This window comes from Odocoileus virginianus, chromosome 21 (genome assembly GCF_023699985.2).
Source record: "Odocoileus virginianus isolate 20LAN1187 ecotype Illinois chromosome 21, Ovbor_1.2, whole genome shotgun sequence".
NCBI classification, from domain to species: Eukaryota; Metazoa; Chordata; class Mammalia; order Artiodactyla; family Cervidae; genus Odocoileus; species Odocoileus virginianus.
Window position 1 is genome coordinate 5,987,096 of NC_069694.1, and position 16,909 is coordinate 6,004,004.

The window sequence follows — 16,909 nt, forward strand, 5'->3', positions numbered from 1 at the left end:
GATCCTACTACAGGGGAGAGACAGGAGGCTGGCTGACTGGCCGAGGTGGGGACACAAGGGGGCGGTGAGAGTCGGGGGGCAGAATGCTGGGAAGCAAGCATGTTTATTGGGAGAAAGGAGACGTCTGCTCTCCAGCCCCGCCGACAGGAACGCCAAGGGCAGAGCACAGCCCTGCCCCAGTCCAACCTGAGGGCAAGGGCGGCCTCCTAAATAATTCCTTCAACTGATATCACCTACCTAAGAGCCAAGAGTGGAATCACTTCCCCAAGTGTCCAATCACTGACTGTCTCCAGGCAACTACTGGGTAAACGGCTTTTTTTAATCAGTCTTTTAAAAAAAAAAAAAAACCACCCTGCTTCCCGTCAGGGCAGCAACAGAGTCTATTTTCTCTGCACTGCAGAGTCCAAGTGCCAATCAGGCAATCATAGCTGGGCACGGACTCACTGAGAGATCTCTCGGGCAGCGGGGAACGCGGCTGTGGGGCCCTGTGGGAGCAGAGAGAATAAACCAAAGAGGAACGGGATGGTCACCAAGACCCACACCATGGCCTCAAGAGCCCTGGGGCTTAGCAAAGCAGGCAGACCCCAAGCAACAATCTGTTTGTTACCATGAAATATGACAACGTTTCTGACAGAGGTGGATCCTAAATGTCAGGTATGCACAGAGGACCAGTGGGCTTACAGGAATCAGGGAGTCTGTCTCAGAAGCAGTCATAGTTAAGCCCTGTCTTAAAAGGATTTGCCCCTGGAGAAGCGGAGAAGGGGCATTCCAGGGCACCCCTACCGGAACCACCATTCTCCCCTTTCTCCTGAGGAACGGAACCCCGATTATTACCTGGGAATACCCACCTTCCCCTCCAATCAAGAGAGGTCATATTACTGAAATCCCAGGCAATAAAATGAAAGTAGAAGTGTCAGAAAGAATTGTCGAAAGGCATCTTATAACGGAAGGATGCACTCTTCATTTCCCCGTTCTTCGCCCTGCTTCCTGGAAGGGTGATATGATGGTGAATCTCTAGCAGCCATGTTGGGCCATGTGAAGGAGGAGGGGCAGGGTCTGGAGATGATGGGTTTGAGTGTTAAAAGAAATCTAAGTCACAGGGTTTACAATGAATGGGGCTCCCAGATGACACACAACTTTATTAGTTTATAAAGCACCTTCTTTTAGAGGAATTTGGGGGACAAGTTCCCAAATCAGAGGACATCTGTGGGTCATAAGCCAAAGTCTCACACAGAATTGCTCTGCTTACTCACTAAAAAATAGGCAGGATTCCTGCAGTCTGTTCTCACCTCAGAGCAGAGTGCAGGTTCTACAGACCCTATTCTGGGGAAGAATTTTAATCCTAGAGTCCAGGTTCAAATGTAAATCCCAAAGTTCTCTCTGCCATTTCTTCCAGAAGAGGGTCTCTTGATTCACTGTGACTTGATCCTAAGTGCTCCAGTCGACCATCAGGCAAACCCTACTCTGAGTGGCCTGCAAGAATATTCAAGCACTTCTGACTCAGCTTCCTTCTCCACCTGCTCTCCCACACACATGCCTTCAACACACTTGGAGAACTATAAGAGCATAAAAGCATGTAAGCCCTTATCTCAATAAATCAGCATCAATCTAATTCCCCTCTCAGTTCAGTTCAGTTCAGTCGCTCAGTCGTGTCTGACTCTTCGCGACCCCATGAATTGCAGCACGCCAGGCCTCCCTGTCCATCACCAACTCCCGGAGTTTACTCAGCTCATGCCCATCGAGTTGGTGATGCCATCCAATCATCTCATCCTCTGTGATGTCCCCGTCTCCTCCTGCCCCCAATCCCTCCCAGCATCAGGGTCTTTACCAATGAAACAACTCTTCGCATGAGGTGGCCAAAGTACTGGAGTTTCAGCTTCAGCATCAATCCTTCCAATGAACACCCAGGACTGATCTCCTTTAGGATGGACTGGTTAGATCTCCTTGCAGTCCAAGGGACTCTCAAAGTCTCCAACACCACAGTTCAAAAGCATCAATTTTTCAGTGCTCAGCTTTCTTCACAGTCCAACTCTCACATCCATACATGACTACTGGAAAAACCATAGCCTTGACTAGACGGACCTTTGTTGGCAAAGTAATGTCTCTGCTTTTTAATATGCTATCCCGTCAATGGTCTTAGCTTAAACATCACTTTCACTATGAGCCCTTGCCTGCCTAAAGTTTTTCTTTTTCTCTTCAGCCCCTCATTCTTTGTTGTCATAGCAATTACCCCAGTTTGTTGTTATGCATTTATTGTTTAAGCTCAGTGCCCGCCACCTCTACCACATTGTGCATTTCCTGTGGACAGGAATCACGTTTGCTTTGTTCGCCATCTCACCTTGGTTCTCAGCACGAGGCCTGGTACATGGTCAAAGCTTAGTTAACACTTCTCAGGAAATGAATTCTAAAATCCGCTTAAAACACTTTCACACATTAGTGCTTATCTTCACCATTAATGCCTCTTTTTAGTGTTTACACTGAAGTGAACTCACAAGTGAAGGACTTCCCTGGTGGCTCAGTGGTAAAGTATCCACCTGCCAATGCAAGGGACGAGGGTTCGATCCCTGGGTCGGGGAGATCCCCTGGAGAAGGAAATGGCAACCCACTCCAGTACTCTTGCCGGGAGAATCCCATGGAGCGAGGAGCCTGGAGGGCTACAGGCCTTGGGGTCTCAAAAAGCCGGACATGACTGAGCTCACACGCACCAGCTTATGAGTGACAACCAAGTATCCCAAATAATTATGTTCATATTTCAAACCATCTGACTGAACCTATCCCAGCCTTCCATCAGTTTCCTATTAGAATAAAATAATTGTTTGAATACTATTTTTAAAAATACTTCTTAGGAGAGGAAAAGAGAGCCATCTACTCCACAAAAAATAAATTCAATTCCTCACTTAGTGCCCCACTAGGTAAAAAATAAGGCTGAGGACTTTTTTATAAGAGTATTGGGATGTAAAAATAAAAAAGCCACAAGTCTGTCTGCCCTTGACCTTTATTAAAAAGAAAAACAAGTGCAGGTCTATTCTTGCATGGTCTCCTAATCGGCTATTTAGGGATAGATGGGTGGGGTACATCCCTAACTGCTAAGGTTGACCAGGAGACTGAGTTGCCTCTGACAATGGTTGCAAATGTCACAGTCAGAACTGCAGAGCCATGGAAACATGGGGCTTTCTCAGTCTAACCAATATCTTATCCTCAAGGTCCCAGCGTAGATAAAAAGATACAGGTTTGCTGATAGTATAAGTTTAGTGTGAAAAGGTATCAGCCAAGATATTCCTTAGGTGCATGTTGTATGACTACTTCCCCTTGGTTTTTCCCATTTGCCAAACATAATTCTCCGAGATTCTAAGGCCACACCATCAGGGTTAGCTAGCTGCATGAGGACACCTCTTTGGGAGTGTTGTTTTCAACACTGCAAACATGGAATTTTACCACAGCAGAACTGAACTCCATGACATCATTCTGCCTTGCAGAGAGAGATATAACATCTCCCCGTGTCCAGGCAGAAGTCTTTCAAATGTTCCATCATTTTTTTCTAAGGACTATTTTTTTTCCTGTATCATCTAGTAACCCTCTAATTGAGGCTATTTTTATATTTCTCAATCACTTAAAAACAAAGTTCTATTATCCCCTCCTCATTTGACTGCACTGAAGTCATCCTTTTTCCCTCTTATCCTCCCCCCACCAAAAGACCCTGACACCTTTCATTTGCTTCAAAAGTAACACACACACACACACACACACACACACACACACACACATCCTTAGGAACAGATGAGGGGAAGTACTATAAATTACTGCATGGTTTTCTAAATCACAAAAGAGTGAACTGACTTTCAAAAAAAAAAAAAAAATCTAGGTCCAATGAGAGTAGTCAAAAATCAACCACCGTTAAGTGATCCAGTCCTCAATCAGGAAAATAAAGGCCAAAATGACCTGGGTTAGACTGGAATGTAGGTGACAAGCCAAGACTCCCAGAAGTCACAGAACTGCTTACTCAGACCCTTCAGTTCTTGGGGATGGTCTGGGACAGCTGCAGGGGAGGCTGCCACGCTCCTCTTTTGGAAGCTCCTGCCTCTTGGCTGAACTCAGCAACAAAAGTGCTCCCAGGTGAGCGCCTGTCCAGATGGGAGAACTCTCAGGTGGGAGTGAAGGAGCCTGGTAAAGCCCCAGACAGACACCCCAACAGCGCTCCCACACATCGGCACAGGGAAGAGACAGCCCTTGGTGCCGGTACTTGGAGAACAGATCACGTGAGTATCAGGTCTTTCCTCAAACTCTCTGGGGAAGGGAAAGTATGGAATAACACGCCTGCTCACCTGCTCCACTAGAACACGCTAAAGCGCCCAGGGACCACGCATTCATCAGCAGACGGAACAGCCGTTGGAGGTAAAAACCATACCGAGACAGCCATGGGCAAGTACGGAATAACGCGCCTGCTCACCTGCTCCACTAGAACACGCTAAAGCGCCAGGGACCATGCATTCATCAGCAGCTGGAATAGCCGCTGGAGGTAAAAACCACGTTAAAGTGCCAGGGACCACGCATTCATCAGCAGATGGAACAGCCGTTGGAGGTAAAAACCACGCTAAAGCGCCAGGGACCACGCATTCATCAGCAGATGGAACAGCCGTTGGAGGTAAAAACCATACCGAGACAGCCATGGGAAAGTACGGAATAACGCGCCTGCTCACCTGCTCCACTAGAACACGCTAAAGCGCCAGGGACCATGCATTCATCAGCAGCTGGAATAGCCGCTGGAGGTAAAAACCACGCTAAAGCGCCAGGGACCACGCATTCATCAGCAGATGGAACAGACGTTGGAGGTAAAAACCATACCGAGACAGCCATGGTCCCTAACGTCAGATTGTTGGTCAGTCACTCAGTCGTGTCTGACTCTTTGCAACCCCCGGGGGCTGCAGCACACCAGGCTTCCCTGTCCTTCACCATCTCCCGGAGTTTGCTCAAACTCATTTCCATTGAGTCAGTGATGTCATCCCACCATCTCATCCCCTGTCATCCGCTTCTCTTCTTGCTCTCAATCTTTCCCAGCATCAGGGTCTTTACCAATAAGTCTATTCTAGAATATCCGTCCTCTTAAGAAATCACATGTTAATGAATCAGCAAGCTTTAAAAAAAATTTTTTTTAATGAATTACTTACCTATTAGCCACTTGCCCTAATGAAAGTTCATGGAGGGCCTGGGGGCTGTAACAACAGGAGACAGAAACCAGAGTCTAGCAGCCGTGGGCTACAGACAATTCCAATGCCCCTTTCCACCTCAGCAAAGTGGGGCTGAAGGCAGCCAGCAAAGGCACGGAGCCTGACTCTGCTCGCCTGGGAGCCGTGGTAGCACCACAGACTTGGTTTCCCACCACCGCCTTCACCCAACATAAGGCCTGTCCTGCAAGGACAGCCCCTCAGCCCTGGTAGTGGAAAGGTGTGAACAGCGAAGAAAAACTACCTAGGGAGCTGCAGCTTCTGAAATCCACATTGTGACTCAGAAAATGAATGACAGGGGCAGGGGGGGCCTCTGCACAGTCAGAGGAACAGGAAACAGCCCTTACAGGAATCTGCACACGTGGTCCTAAACGTAGAAAGCAACATACAGGATATGAGTCTACAATCCCACTCCTGGGCATATACCTAGAGAAAAACATACTCTGAAAAGATACTTGCATCCCCAAAGTCCACAGCAATACTACCTATAACAGGCAAGACATGGAAGCAACCTAAGTGTCCATCAACAGAGCAACACGGATGGACCTCGAAATTATCACACTAAGTGAAATAAGCCAAATAAGACAACTATCATATATCACTTATATGTAGAATCTAAAGAAAGGATACAAATGAAATCATTTACTAAACAGAAATAGACTCACAGACACAGAAAACAAATTTACGGATATCCAGTAGAAGAGAGAGGTAAATTAGGAGTCTGGGATTAAAATATATACACGGCTATATATAAAATAGATCACCAACAAGGACGTGTGCAGCACGGGGAACTATACTCAGTATCTTGTAATAACCAATAATAGAAGAGGATGTAAAAAAAGAACGTGCATATGTATAACTGAGTCATGTTACTGCACAACTGAAACTAACACAAGATTGTAAATCAACTATATTTCAATTAAAAAATATTTTAGAAAGATAATAAGGACTACAACGCCAGGCAGCCTGAGTTTGGAATCCTAACTCTAACCAGAACTTCCTGACGAGGTGAACCTAGGCAAGACTCCTAATTCCTGGAAGCCTCAATGTCTTCAACTGCAGATTTTGGGTATCCGGGTGCAAATACTTGTAGATATTTTTAAAAGATGTTTCAATTAAAGTTCTAGTTTTGCCACTTACTTGTAACTTTGGGCAAGACATTTTCTCACCTGTAAGTGGGGATAATAACAGTACTTACCTAGAAGGGATTAATACCTACCTTGACTTTTTCACCCTGTCCCTGACATAGAGTAAGCACTCAAAAAATAGCAACTTTTATCATCATGAGCATCGGTTTCACCACCATCATTACCATGTTAATCTGAGCAAGTTTCAGAATAGTCCAAAGCAAAAAGAGAAGCTGCCAGGCCAATTTCCAGGGGCTGCCTGGTCCCACCTGGCACTGCCTGCCACAGAACCGCTGGCCAGAGGTCTGCATCATGGTTCCATTGTCATACATCCACAGAGAGCTGGGGGCCCGGAGGACCGGTTCCTGGGGACACAGGCCCCACCCCACCGCTGTTTGGTGGCCAGAGCTCAGTCTGCTCATCTGGAGTCGGCCTGATGCAAACTTGGTTTCCAGGGAGATGCTGGGGCCAGAGAAGCCAGCCCCACCTCCCACCCCACTTGCCCTTTCCCCAAACCTGTGGGACCTCACTGTTCTCCTACCCTGCGACAGCACTGTGTCATAGCAGCCCTTGTATACAAACAAGCCAGACCATTTACATGTCACTGTGAGAATGATGCTGCCTGCTCTCATTTCCATATCTATTCAGATCACTACTCTACTGATCTAGCCAGAAAAGTTTTTCTTCCTCTTCCATGGCTCTCCGTGCCAAGGAGAGAACCATATGCAATGTTAAATCTTTGTTGTAGTAAAAGGATGTAAGAGTCTTCAAGTCCCAACAGAGAAGGAGAATTAGAATGACTGTATAACTTATGACATATGGTCACTGGTCATTACATCGCAAATGTCACGCTGCTGGCCACCAAATGCTACATCCTCTCAAAGGCTACACATAAATTCTCCCACTGCCAAACAACACAACAGTTTTCAGTCTTGGAGAGCTAAGGTACCCTCAGTGCTTTGAATCTTCAAAATCAGGTCCCAGTTGAATCAGAAAACAATTCTGTGTGAGCAGGGGGCGAAATGACCCAGAATGAAGAACTGATCCCTTCCAGCCCTAGTTCCAACTTACATGAAATATGGATTAGGTCACAAATGAGATTATATTCAGCACCAAGCCCCACAGGCATGTCATGATTAAAGTTAAAGGAGTCCAGAAACATCTCAAGTTGAGAAGTAAGGCTGAGTTGGGTTGAAATTTCCAACCCCTCCTTAAAGGCCTGGCAACTTGTTCCAGATCACAACTGAACCCAAGCTGAAGTGACATCTGTTTCTTCAGTAAGTATTTGGCATTGCAGAGAATAACTGCAGATTAGAACAGATAAATATTGTTGTGGGCTGAGAGGCAAAGGTCAGGAGGGGAACTAAGAAAATTCAAATAATTGACCTGCTAACAAAGCCCTGTAACTTAACAAATACCATCAAGGGCGTTGGGGGTGGGGGGCAGAGGGAGAAAGAGGAAAAAGAAGCGAGGAAGCAGGAAGGAAAATAAATGGGGGACTTATTCTTTTTCTAGAGGGCGTTGACACAACTTCAATGAACAAAACACTGCTATACTGGAGATGACTATTCAGACAACTACCATTTGTATAACGATTTAATGTTGGATTGTCTTCAAGAGGAGGAGAACTGAGCATTCTGCTTGGAGTCTAATAACAAAGACTTTAAAGGCATTAAACTTAAATAGTCGACATAATATTGAGGAATAATTTTCTAAGCCTCATTGGACTATCAGGGTCATCGTATCAGTAGATGTTACTGGTTCTCCTCTGAAGCCTCAATCTCACTTAACACAAGTTAGAATAACACACAGCACCTACCTAACTTTGAGACCAGGTATCTGGCGTTCATAAGGTAAGACAATAGAATGAGATGGGTAGATAACTGAATTCTATTTTTTACACTAAAAACTCAGGGTTCTAAGGATTTTCTTTCAAACTCAACTGCAGCTGTTGTTAACAATACGAACAATAATGAGAGCAATAACAGTAGCATTAATAAAGATAGCAGTGGTGATGGTAGTAGTATTCTTATAGTAATGATAATAGTGATATTAATAGCAGTAGTGATGTCATGGCAATAATAATAACAACTTTTACTTATGCAGCACTTCCTAAAAGCCAGGTACTAGTCTAAGCATCTTAAATGTTACTAACTTATTTCATTCTCACAGCACACCTTTCAGATAGGTAATCTATTATTAGTACCCCTGTTTTACAACAGCTTTCGACAATATCTCCATTACTTTTCCAGAGCTAGCTTTCAGAGAAACGATTTAGAACCAAAAGGAGAGGAAGCGCAGCCTTGTCCCATGTGACACAGCTAGAAGGCAACACACCGAGGATGCTAACCGAGGCTGCCCAGCCCCAGAGCCTGAGCTCTAACCACTGTGCTGCACTCGCTGCCACTTTGCTTAGAAGATCTGCTAGAAAAGGAATTTAGACCTCTGCCTGCTGGTAGCCAGAGTTCAAGCCTGAAGTTTGCTGTTTCCTCTGGAGTCTCCCCAATGCCACATTAAGACACGTAGCCTGCTCCGACAGCTATAAAAAGTCACTCGGAGTGTTAGGGAACTATTCCCACTTCCCTCCACCCCACCCCCATCCTACGCCTATGACCTCCATCGGGGCCTTCACCTTTGCCAGGCAAGGCAGAGGCTAGGGGTGGGGTGAGGCTGGGGCATGGTTCCCAGGCCACCGTTTCCTGCCCAGTAACACAGCCCTCAAATAGCCAAGGCTGCAGGCCGAGAAATTCCTCACTAACAAGTTATCTCCTGGAGCTTGTTCCCTGAGCCTTTATTAAGAATGAACAGTTTTCAAGCCAATGCTTGACTTAAGGAAGACCAGAGACTGAAGAGAAGAGACAAGCTGCAAAGTTTGTTTATTAACCTGCTACACCCAAGGGAACATTTTTTTGAAAGGGTGAAATTCCTGACTACTCAAAAGGAAAAAAAAAAAAAGCCTGTGGGAAATTTAATCACCAGCTGAACAGAAGCGAAAAACAAAGCTCTGCCAATGAGGATGTTGCCACAGACAATGGGGCCCCTAAAGGAGATGCAATTGTCTCGAGATAACAGTCCCCCTGGGGATTCAGCTCACACTAAGTACTACATTATTGCTATATTAGCTGAGGAATCTTTGTTCACTGGGCAACTGGGCGCAGAACCATCAGTTACTGCCGCTGGGTTTCCCTCGCTTTGCAGACAGGGCATTTACATTTCAAGAGGAACCTCCGGGAAGGAAGAAAGGCGGTCTCTACGTCTCTGGAGCAAACACCTTTTTATACAGTCTGGGAGGGGAAGCTCTCCTTTCCTTGAAACCCAACTCCGCGATTGAAAGGAGATAGGCCGCTTCAATAATGCACAGGCACAGAGCCACGGCCGCTTCATCCTAAAGCCACGCACTGCCCACTGCGGCTTTCACATTCTTGAGCTGGTAGATCTGGTGAAGCACCAAGAACAATGCCCAACTGTCTATAGGGCCCAATGGGGCTCAGCTTTCTTAAGGAAGCCCTTCTTTTTTAAAAAAAATCTATGGAATCAGGACAAAGCAGATATTCTGCACCGCACAATATTTAGCTTGAAATATACCACCACTTAAAAACAGACTGACCTGGACGGAAAATGTTTTAGATCATGACCTAGGTGAGGAGCTACAGTACTATATGGGCTTCCCTGGGGGCTTGGTGGTAAAGAATCCACCTGCAGATGCAGCGCAGGTTCGATCCCTGGGTCAGGAAGATTCCCTGGAGAAGGAAAGGACAACCCCCTCCAGGATTCTTCTCTGGGAAATCCCATGGACAGAGGAACCTGGCGGGCTACAGTCCATGGGGTTGCAAAGAGATGGGCATGACTGAGTGACTGAACAGCAGCCTAGTACTACTATATACCTAGGTCACAATTCACGGAGGTGTGCACTGAAGAAGCATACACTCTCCTGTGTGTAACTATACCAAAGTACATTTGTTTTCAAGTACAGTATGTCCGTGTTACAATTAAGGAAACTGGGAATAAACCACTTGCCTTCAAGAACTGTAAAGTGTTCTGCTCTTACCCCTCCCTTCATCACCATCCACATCAAAAACCTCTCCTGAGAATTTTAAAGTTCAACAACAAGAAAAACACAATTCTCCAACTCTCAACCAAGCCAGTGACTACAAACGCTTCCTGGATGTCCTATGAACCCAAGGATGAAGCACAGAGAAAGCACCTGTCACAGGCCAAGCCGTGCCAGCCACACATCACAGACAAAAGTCACAGTCTTTTTCTCATCTGGGCATGAGCCATCAAATTATGAGAGACATGCTTGGGGCTTAGACCAACAGAGCTTTGAGTTGATTCTTCTGTTTTTGTTTGTTTTAACCCTATTTTTAAATAAATCTTTCTAAACTCTGCCTAACACTCTTGCTTGCTTGAACCAGCTTAACCTGGTAAGGTGCAGGCCTCTGGCTGGAGCGTTACAGCAGCATCAAGCGGTTTTCCCAGGCAGTTCAGCAGATTTCAATCTGTCCAACAACATCGAGATGCGCGGTGCCACCGGGGCGACCGTCTGAGTTAATAACAGGCTTCACCATTACGGAATCATGACTTAGCGGTACATTTCTTCCTTTGAATTACCAGGGAGGGTGAGCTGCCCGTCCCTGAGGAAGACAGGGTCAAATCAGTCTCTCACTAAGCTTCAAGAAAGGCGGCCTGCCGAAACAGAGGCTCACTGCATGGATCATAGGGGGTCACCTTTACCCCCTCGCGTCCTCCAAGCGTCCTAAGCCCCGCAGACACGGCATTTCAGGAGCGCGGGGCCACCAAGCTGCGTCTACAGATAGACATCGAGAATCAGGATCGCCCAGCGAGTGCTTCCTGGACTCAGCCAGCCGAGAGCTCCAGTGATTTCCCTGGCCTGCCACCGAGCCATTTAAGAAGTGAAATACGCCAACGGGGCCGGGAACCGGCACCTCCGGGACGGAGAGGGGCCTGCCAATGGATGGGCCACATCTATGCGGATGGTGCATTCGCAGGTGGGTCTTGCAGGCTCCGGGCCCTGTGTGCTGTGCCAGCCTCACACCTGACCCGGTGCCAGGAACACAGCCAGAGGCTCCGGTGGGCGTGCGATTCCGTGAGACATTAACAACTCCGCTCCGAAGGACGGGGAGGGGGGCTCGGGGCGGAGGTAGGACTGGGAGCAGGACCGCCGACCTGCGGCGTCCCCAAGGACTCCGGGGGCTCCCGCTTGATGCGCCTCTGCGGCGCTTCTGCTAGCACTGCGCTTCCCCGGGCAGCGCCTGGAAGCGGCAGGAGCTGAGATTTGCGCGACTGGCGGGCAGGAGGGATGGAAGCGCAGGGCACCGCTCCCCGCCCCCGACACGCACAGCTAGACCGCAGTGTCCTCCCTGCGCGCCCACCCTCGCCCGAGACTCCAGCGCAAAGCGCCCGGGGGTCGCCGCTCGCTCGAGGCCCTGCTGGCTGACCCGGAGCAGCCGGCAAAAGAAAGCGGGGGGTGGGGGAGGCGAGACCCGACCTGTCGTTCCGGTGTGTGCGGATCGGCGGCTCCGCGCTGCCGCGGCCAGGCCGCCCGCCCGCCCGCCGCGGGGTACCTACCTCGATCCACTTCTGCGCCTCGGAGAAGGCGGGCTCGGGGGGCGGCTCGGGCTGCAGGGGCTGGAGAGCTTCCAGACCGAGAACGGGACAAGCCATTTGCGAAGCCCCGCGTCCACTCGAGCGCCGGGCCGCCGGGATGAGGACGGCCGCCGCCGCCGCCGCCGCCGCCGCCGCAGGAGCGCGCTCCCCGCCCCTTCCCGCCCGCCCGCTCTCCTCCCCGGCCGCCCCGCCCCCGCGCGGCGCAGGTCCCGGAGGAGCGCCGCGCTGCCGCCGACCACGCCGCCGCAGCTGTTCCCCGCGCCGCCCGGCCCGGCCGCGCTGTGTGTCCCCGCGGGAGCGAGCGCCCCGGCGCCGGGAGCTCCCTCTCCGCCCCACCCCGCCCCACCTCCTCTGCGGGCGCCGCACCAGCCCCTCCCGGGCGGGGGTGTCAGCCACCGACTAAAAATAACCGAGAGTGAGCACCGAGTGCCTCCCTCCCCTGCCCGCAGCGCGACCCGGAGAGGGATTCGGCCCGCCGCCCCGCACGGCCCCGCGCCCCGCCGGCTGCGGAGGGGCCGGCAGGTCGGGCGGCACCTGGGAGACGCGCGGCCAGCGCGGCGCACGCGTCCCCGGGGAGCCCGCGCTGCCGCAGCCGGGCAGTGGCCGCCCGCACCTGCCGCACCCCGCGCCAACCCCGGCTACGGAAGTGGGGGGAAGATGGGCTGCCCGCTGACCCCGCGGCAGGGATGTTCAGTCCCCTGATCTTTCTGTAAGATAAAAAGACAAAAAAAAAGAAGAAGAAGACAAACGATCCTTTATAAACCTTCGTCTCTCCAGGCAAACTACCTGTGCTGATTGATTTAACTCATCTTTACTGTGCACCTACTATGTGTTGGGACCACAAGGATGAAAAAAGAGAAGGGAAGAGAGGGGCTAGGTGGGAAGAGGAAGAACTGGGAAGTCTTGGCGCTCAAAATAATTACATTCTAGAGGAAGTGGGATAAAAAAGAAGATAATGGTGGAGAGTGATCCATGCTAAACAGATAAAAGAGGAGAAGATCAACTATGACCTGGGAAGAGGGTATTGCTAACTGCAGATTGCCTCTCCACCTTCACCCGGGAGGCTGACCTGTGGGTCCAGGCTCTGCTAATGGGAGGGAGGGCAGGAGGTCTGCAGGCTGGAGGAGAGGGCCGTGGGGGTGTTTTAGGTACCTCTTACTGCGGAAGGCTAGGGGACTGGCTGCTCCGCTCCACTCTGAGGAAGGCTGCAAGGCTGGGGCCCCTCCTCGGGTTCTCTGACGGTCCGTCTCCTCTTGTTGCACCCCACTTCCCCAGGCCCACTTCCCCATCTCATTCTGGTGTCTGGCCTGCCCACTCCCTGATAATCGGCTCTTTTATTTATTTTGCTGCGTGAGGGTCTTAGTTCCAGCAGGCAAGATCTTCAATCTTCTTCCCTGGGGTCATGTGAGCTCTTTAGTTGCACTATATTGGATCTAGTTCCCTGACCAGGGATGGAACCCTGGCCCCTTGCATTTGGAGCACAAAGTCTTAGCCACTGGACCACCAGGGAAGTCCCTAGTGGTCTCAATAAACTCTTCTCAGCCACCTTTATTTGAGCATGCCTTCTGTTTTGCATGAGAACCCGACTGACGACCAAGGAAGGTTTTTCTGTCAAGATGACGTGATGAGGTGACATGAATGAGAAAGATGTTAGCCATGCAAAAACCTGGAGAAACAGGTCCAGATAGGTGCAGAGGCCTTCAGATAGAAATAAGTTTGGTGGAGGTCATAGGCCCACAGAAGACCAGTGTGACTGGAGTGTGTTGAGGAAAGAATCAGGCAGAAAAAACAGCATGGGAGAGACGGGTGAGAAGCAGGGTCTCAGACCACGGTGGACAGAGCAAGAAGTCCATGGGTGTCTCCGCAGCTAAGTGTCCTCCCTGTTCAGAGTCCAAGCTTCATCTTTGTCCAATTCTGCTGCTGTAACAGGGGGATGGAACGAAAAAGCAGGCCTGAAATTCTACTCTTACTGGCTTTGGAGTCAGACAGGCTTCGGTTTATTTACTTTTAGAACACTTATGTGGTGCTTGAATTGTGCCAGGCACTGTTTTAAGTGCATTACAAATAATTGACTAATTCATTCCCTATTCCAACCCTGTGAGATAGACTATTACCATTCCTAGGAAAAAACCAGGGGACAGAGATGGGTGTCACACAGCTGGTGAGCAGTGAAGCCCTGATTCAAGCCCAGACAGCCTGGCGCCAGACCTGCTCTTAACTGCACACCAAGCAGCCTTACCAGTCCCAGTCCAGGCTCCGCTGCTGACAATACGTACCTCAGTTTCCTCATCGCAGATGAGGTTGACATGGCAACATTTCAGCAAATCATTGTGAGGAGCAAACAGAAGTTCTGAATGTGAAAGAACCAAAACCGTGCCCGGCGTATAATTAGGACTCAGCACAAACCAGCTGACCAGAAAGAAAGGGAGGGAGGAGAAATTACAAAAAAGAGTGGAGACGGCAAGCAGAGGAAGAGGATTAGTGAATACGGTCAGAAGGTGACCTTGTCTCCACAAAGAAACATGGTGAAGTGAATGATTGAGAAAATGACCCAGCACACTGATACAAAATGCCAGTGATTGAGAAAATGACCCAGCACACTGATATGAAATGCCACTTTAGGCAGATGCCGCTGCATGGAGTGACTAGGCGTTGGGAAAGCCCCTTGACCCAAATGACGTAGCTGAATCCATGGACAACAAGCATTAGGAGTAAATCCACCATATCTCTGAAGAATCTACTATCAAACTTGGTATTCAGACTAAAGCATTTTTTTTTCTCTCAGTGAAAATACTTTTTAAGTCTTTTAAGGTTTATAATCACAAAGTAACATTTGTTTTTCCCAAACTCTATTACCAATAACAAAGTCAGGTAAGTTACCAAAGGACTTTAAGGACTTAAAACCATAATAGGATTCAAACCTAGTTCCATTATCAATAGTACTTACAAGTCATTGCTAAGCACCTACTATGTGTAAGAGATTGTACTAGCATCAAATGAATCCACAAAGGGATTTCATTTCTGTATAGTCTATTTTTCATATATAAAAGTAATATGTGCCAGTTGGAAAAAAAATCTGAAAAATATAATGAAGAAAACTAATCTGGAAGAAACCCTACAATTCAGAAATCATTGCCACTATTTTGGTGATGTGAAGCAACATTTCATCAAAAAAAAAAAAACTGTTAAACAATATACTGTATAATAAATGCCAAATTAGTGATATAAGGTATTTGAAGAGCATGGATTTTTGGTGGGGGAACAGATTTCTTAAAGTATCATTCACGCACCATACAATCCACCCACTTAAGAGTGTATAGTTCAGTGTTTTTGAGGTATATTCACAGAGTTGTGCAACTATTACCACATTAATTTTGGAGCATTTTAATCCCTCTAAATAGAAACCACATACCCTTTAGCAGTCATATGCCTAAACTCCCATGCTCCCAAGACCTGGCAACCACTAATCCACTTTCTGTACCTATAATATTGATTATTCTGGAAATTTCAAATAAATGGAATCATACAATATGTGGTCCTTTGTGTGTGGCTTCTTTCACTTGGCAGAATGTTTTCAGGATTCACCTATGTGGCATGTATCAGTACTTCATTCATTTATAAGGACAAATATTAGGTTGATGAAAAAGTAATTGGGGTTTCAGACCGTGAATTTTAAATCATTATAACTAGGCTCAAACACATCTTTATTAATCAAAATAGGAATGATTACAATCAACACATTTTTGCCAACGAGAAATAAGTTATTTTATTCCCGTAGCGTAAAAAGTTCATGTTTCAGGATTCCATGAACTCTTGGAAAGCATTTTCTGCCTCCTGCTGGTTGTGGAAGCGTTTTCCCTGCAAAAAGTTGCTGAGATGCTTGAAGCCAGTTGACAAGAAGTCAGGTGAAAATGGCAGATGAGGCAAAAGTTCATCACCCAATTCGTTCAGCTTTTGAAGCATTGGTTGTGCGACATGCGGTTAGTCATTGTCGTGGAAAAGAACAGGGCTCTTTCTGTTGACCAGTGCTGGCTGCAAGCACTGCAGGTTTTGGTGCATCTTTTCAGTTTGCTGAACATGCTTCTCAGATGTAATGGTTTCACCAGGATTCAGAGAGCTGCAGAGCATCAGATGTGTAGTAGACCACCAGTGCCCTTGACCTTTTTGGTGCAAGTTTGGCTTGGGGCGGTGCTTTGGAGCTTCTTCTTGGTCCAGCCACTAAGCTGGTGGTCACCAGTTGTATAAAATACACTTTTTGTCACACATCACAATCTGATTATGAAATGGTTTGTTGTTGCATAGAATAAGAGAAGATGACACTTCAAAATGATTATTTTTGATTTGCAGTCAGCTCGTGAGACACCCACTTATCAAGCTTTTTCACCTTTCCAGTTTACTTCAAATGCCGAACAACCATGGAATGGTCAATGTTGAGTTCTTTGACAACATTTCATGTAGCTGCAAGAGGATCAGCTTGAATGATCTGCTCAATTAATTGGTCATTGTCAACTTCCCATGGCTCACCACTGCGCTCCTTATCTTCAAGGCTCTCATCTCCTTGGCAAGACTTCTGGAACCATCACTGCACTATACGCTTGTTAGCAGTTGCTGGGCCAAATGCATTGTTGATGTTGCAAGTTGTATCCGCTGCTTTATGACCTATTTTGAACTTGAATAAAAAGAGTGCTCAAATTTACTTTTTGCCTAACATTATCTCCATAGTCTAAAATAAATGTAAAATAAACATCAAGTAATATCATTAGCAAAAAAACATAATGCAAGAAAGTGAAAGTAGCTCAGGCGTGTCTGACTCTTTGGGACCCCATGGAATATACAGTCCGTGGAATTCTCCAGGCGAGAATACTGGAGTGGGTGGCCTTTCCCTTCTCCAGGGAATCTTCCCAAGGGATCTTCCCAGGGATCAAACCCAGG

The 16,909-nt window shown here is 47.8% G+C and overlaps 1 protein-coding gene and 1 long non-coding RNA gene across 2 annotated transcripts in view; one reads left to right on the plus strand and one right to left on the minus strand.

Moving 5' to 3' along the window:
• The window catches only part of LIMCH1 (LIM and calponin homology domains 1), a 349,754-nt gene extending 337,622 nt beyond the window's left edge, over window positions 1-12,132 (minus strand). Inside the window, 1 exon segment of the mRNA XM_070451961.1 lies at window positions 11,939-12,132. Coding sequence (XP_070308062.1) covers window positions 11,939-12,034 — 96 coding nt within the window. The 5' untranslated portion in view covers window positions 12,035-12,132.
• Window positions 10,363-16,673, plus strand: LOC139030195 (uncharacterized). Its single transcript, XR_011482477.1, has 2 exons — window positions 10,363-11,358; window positions 16,370-16,673. It is a non-coding gene; the product is annotated as an uncharacterized lncRNA (long non-coding RNA).
• Window positions 16,674-16,909: the final 236 nt, after the last annotated feature.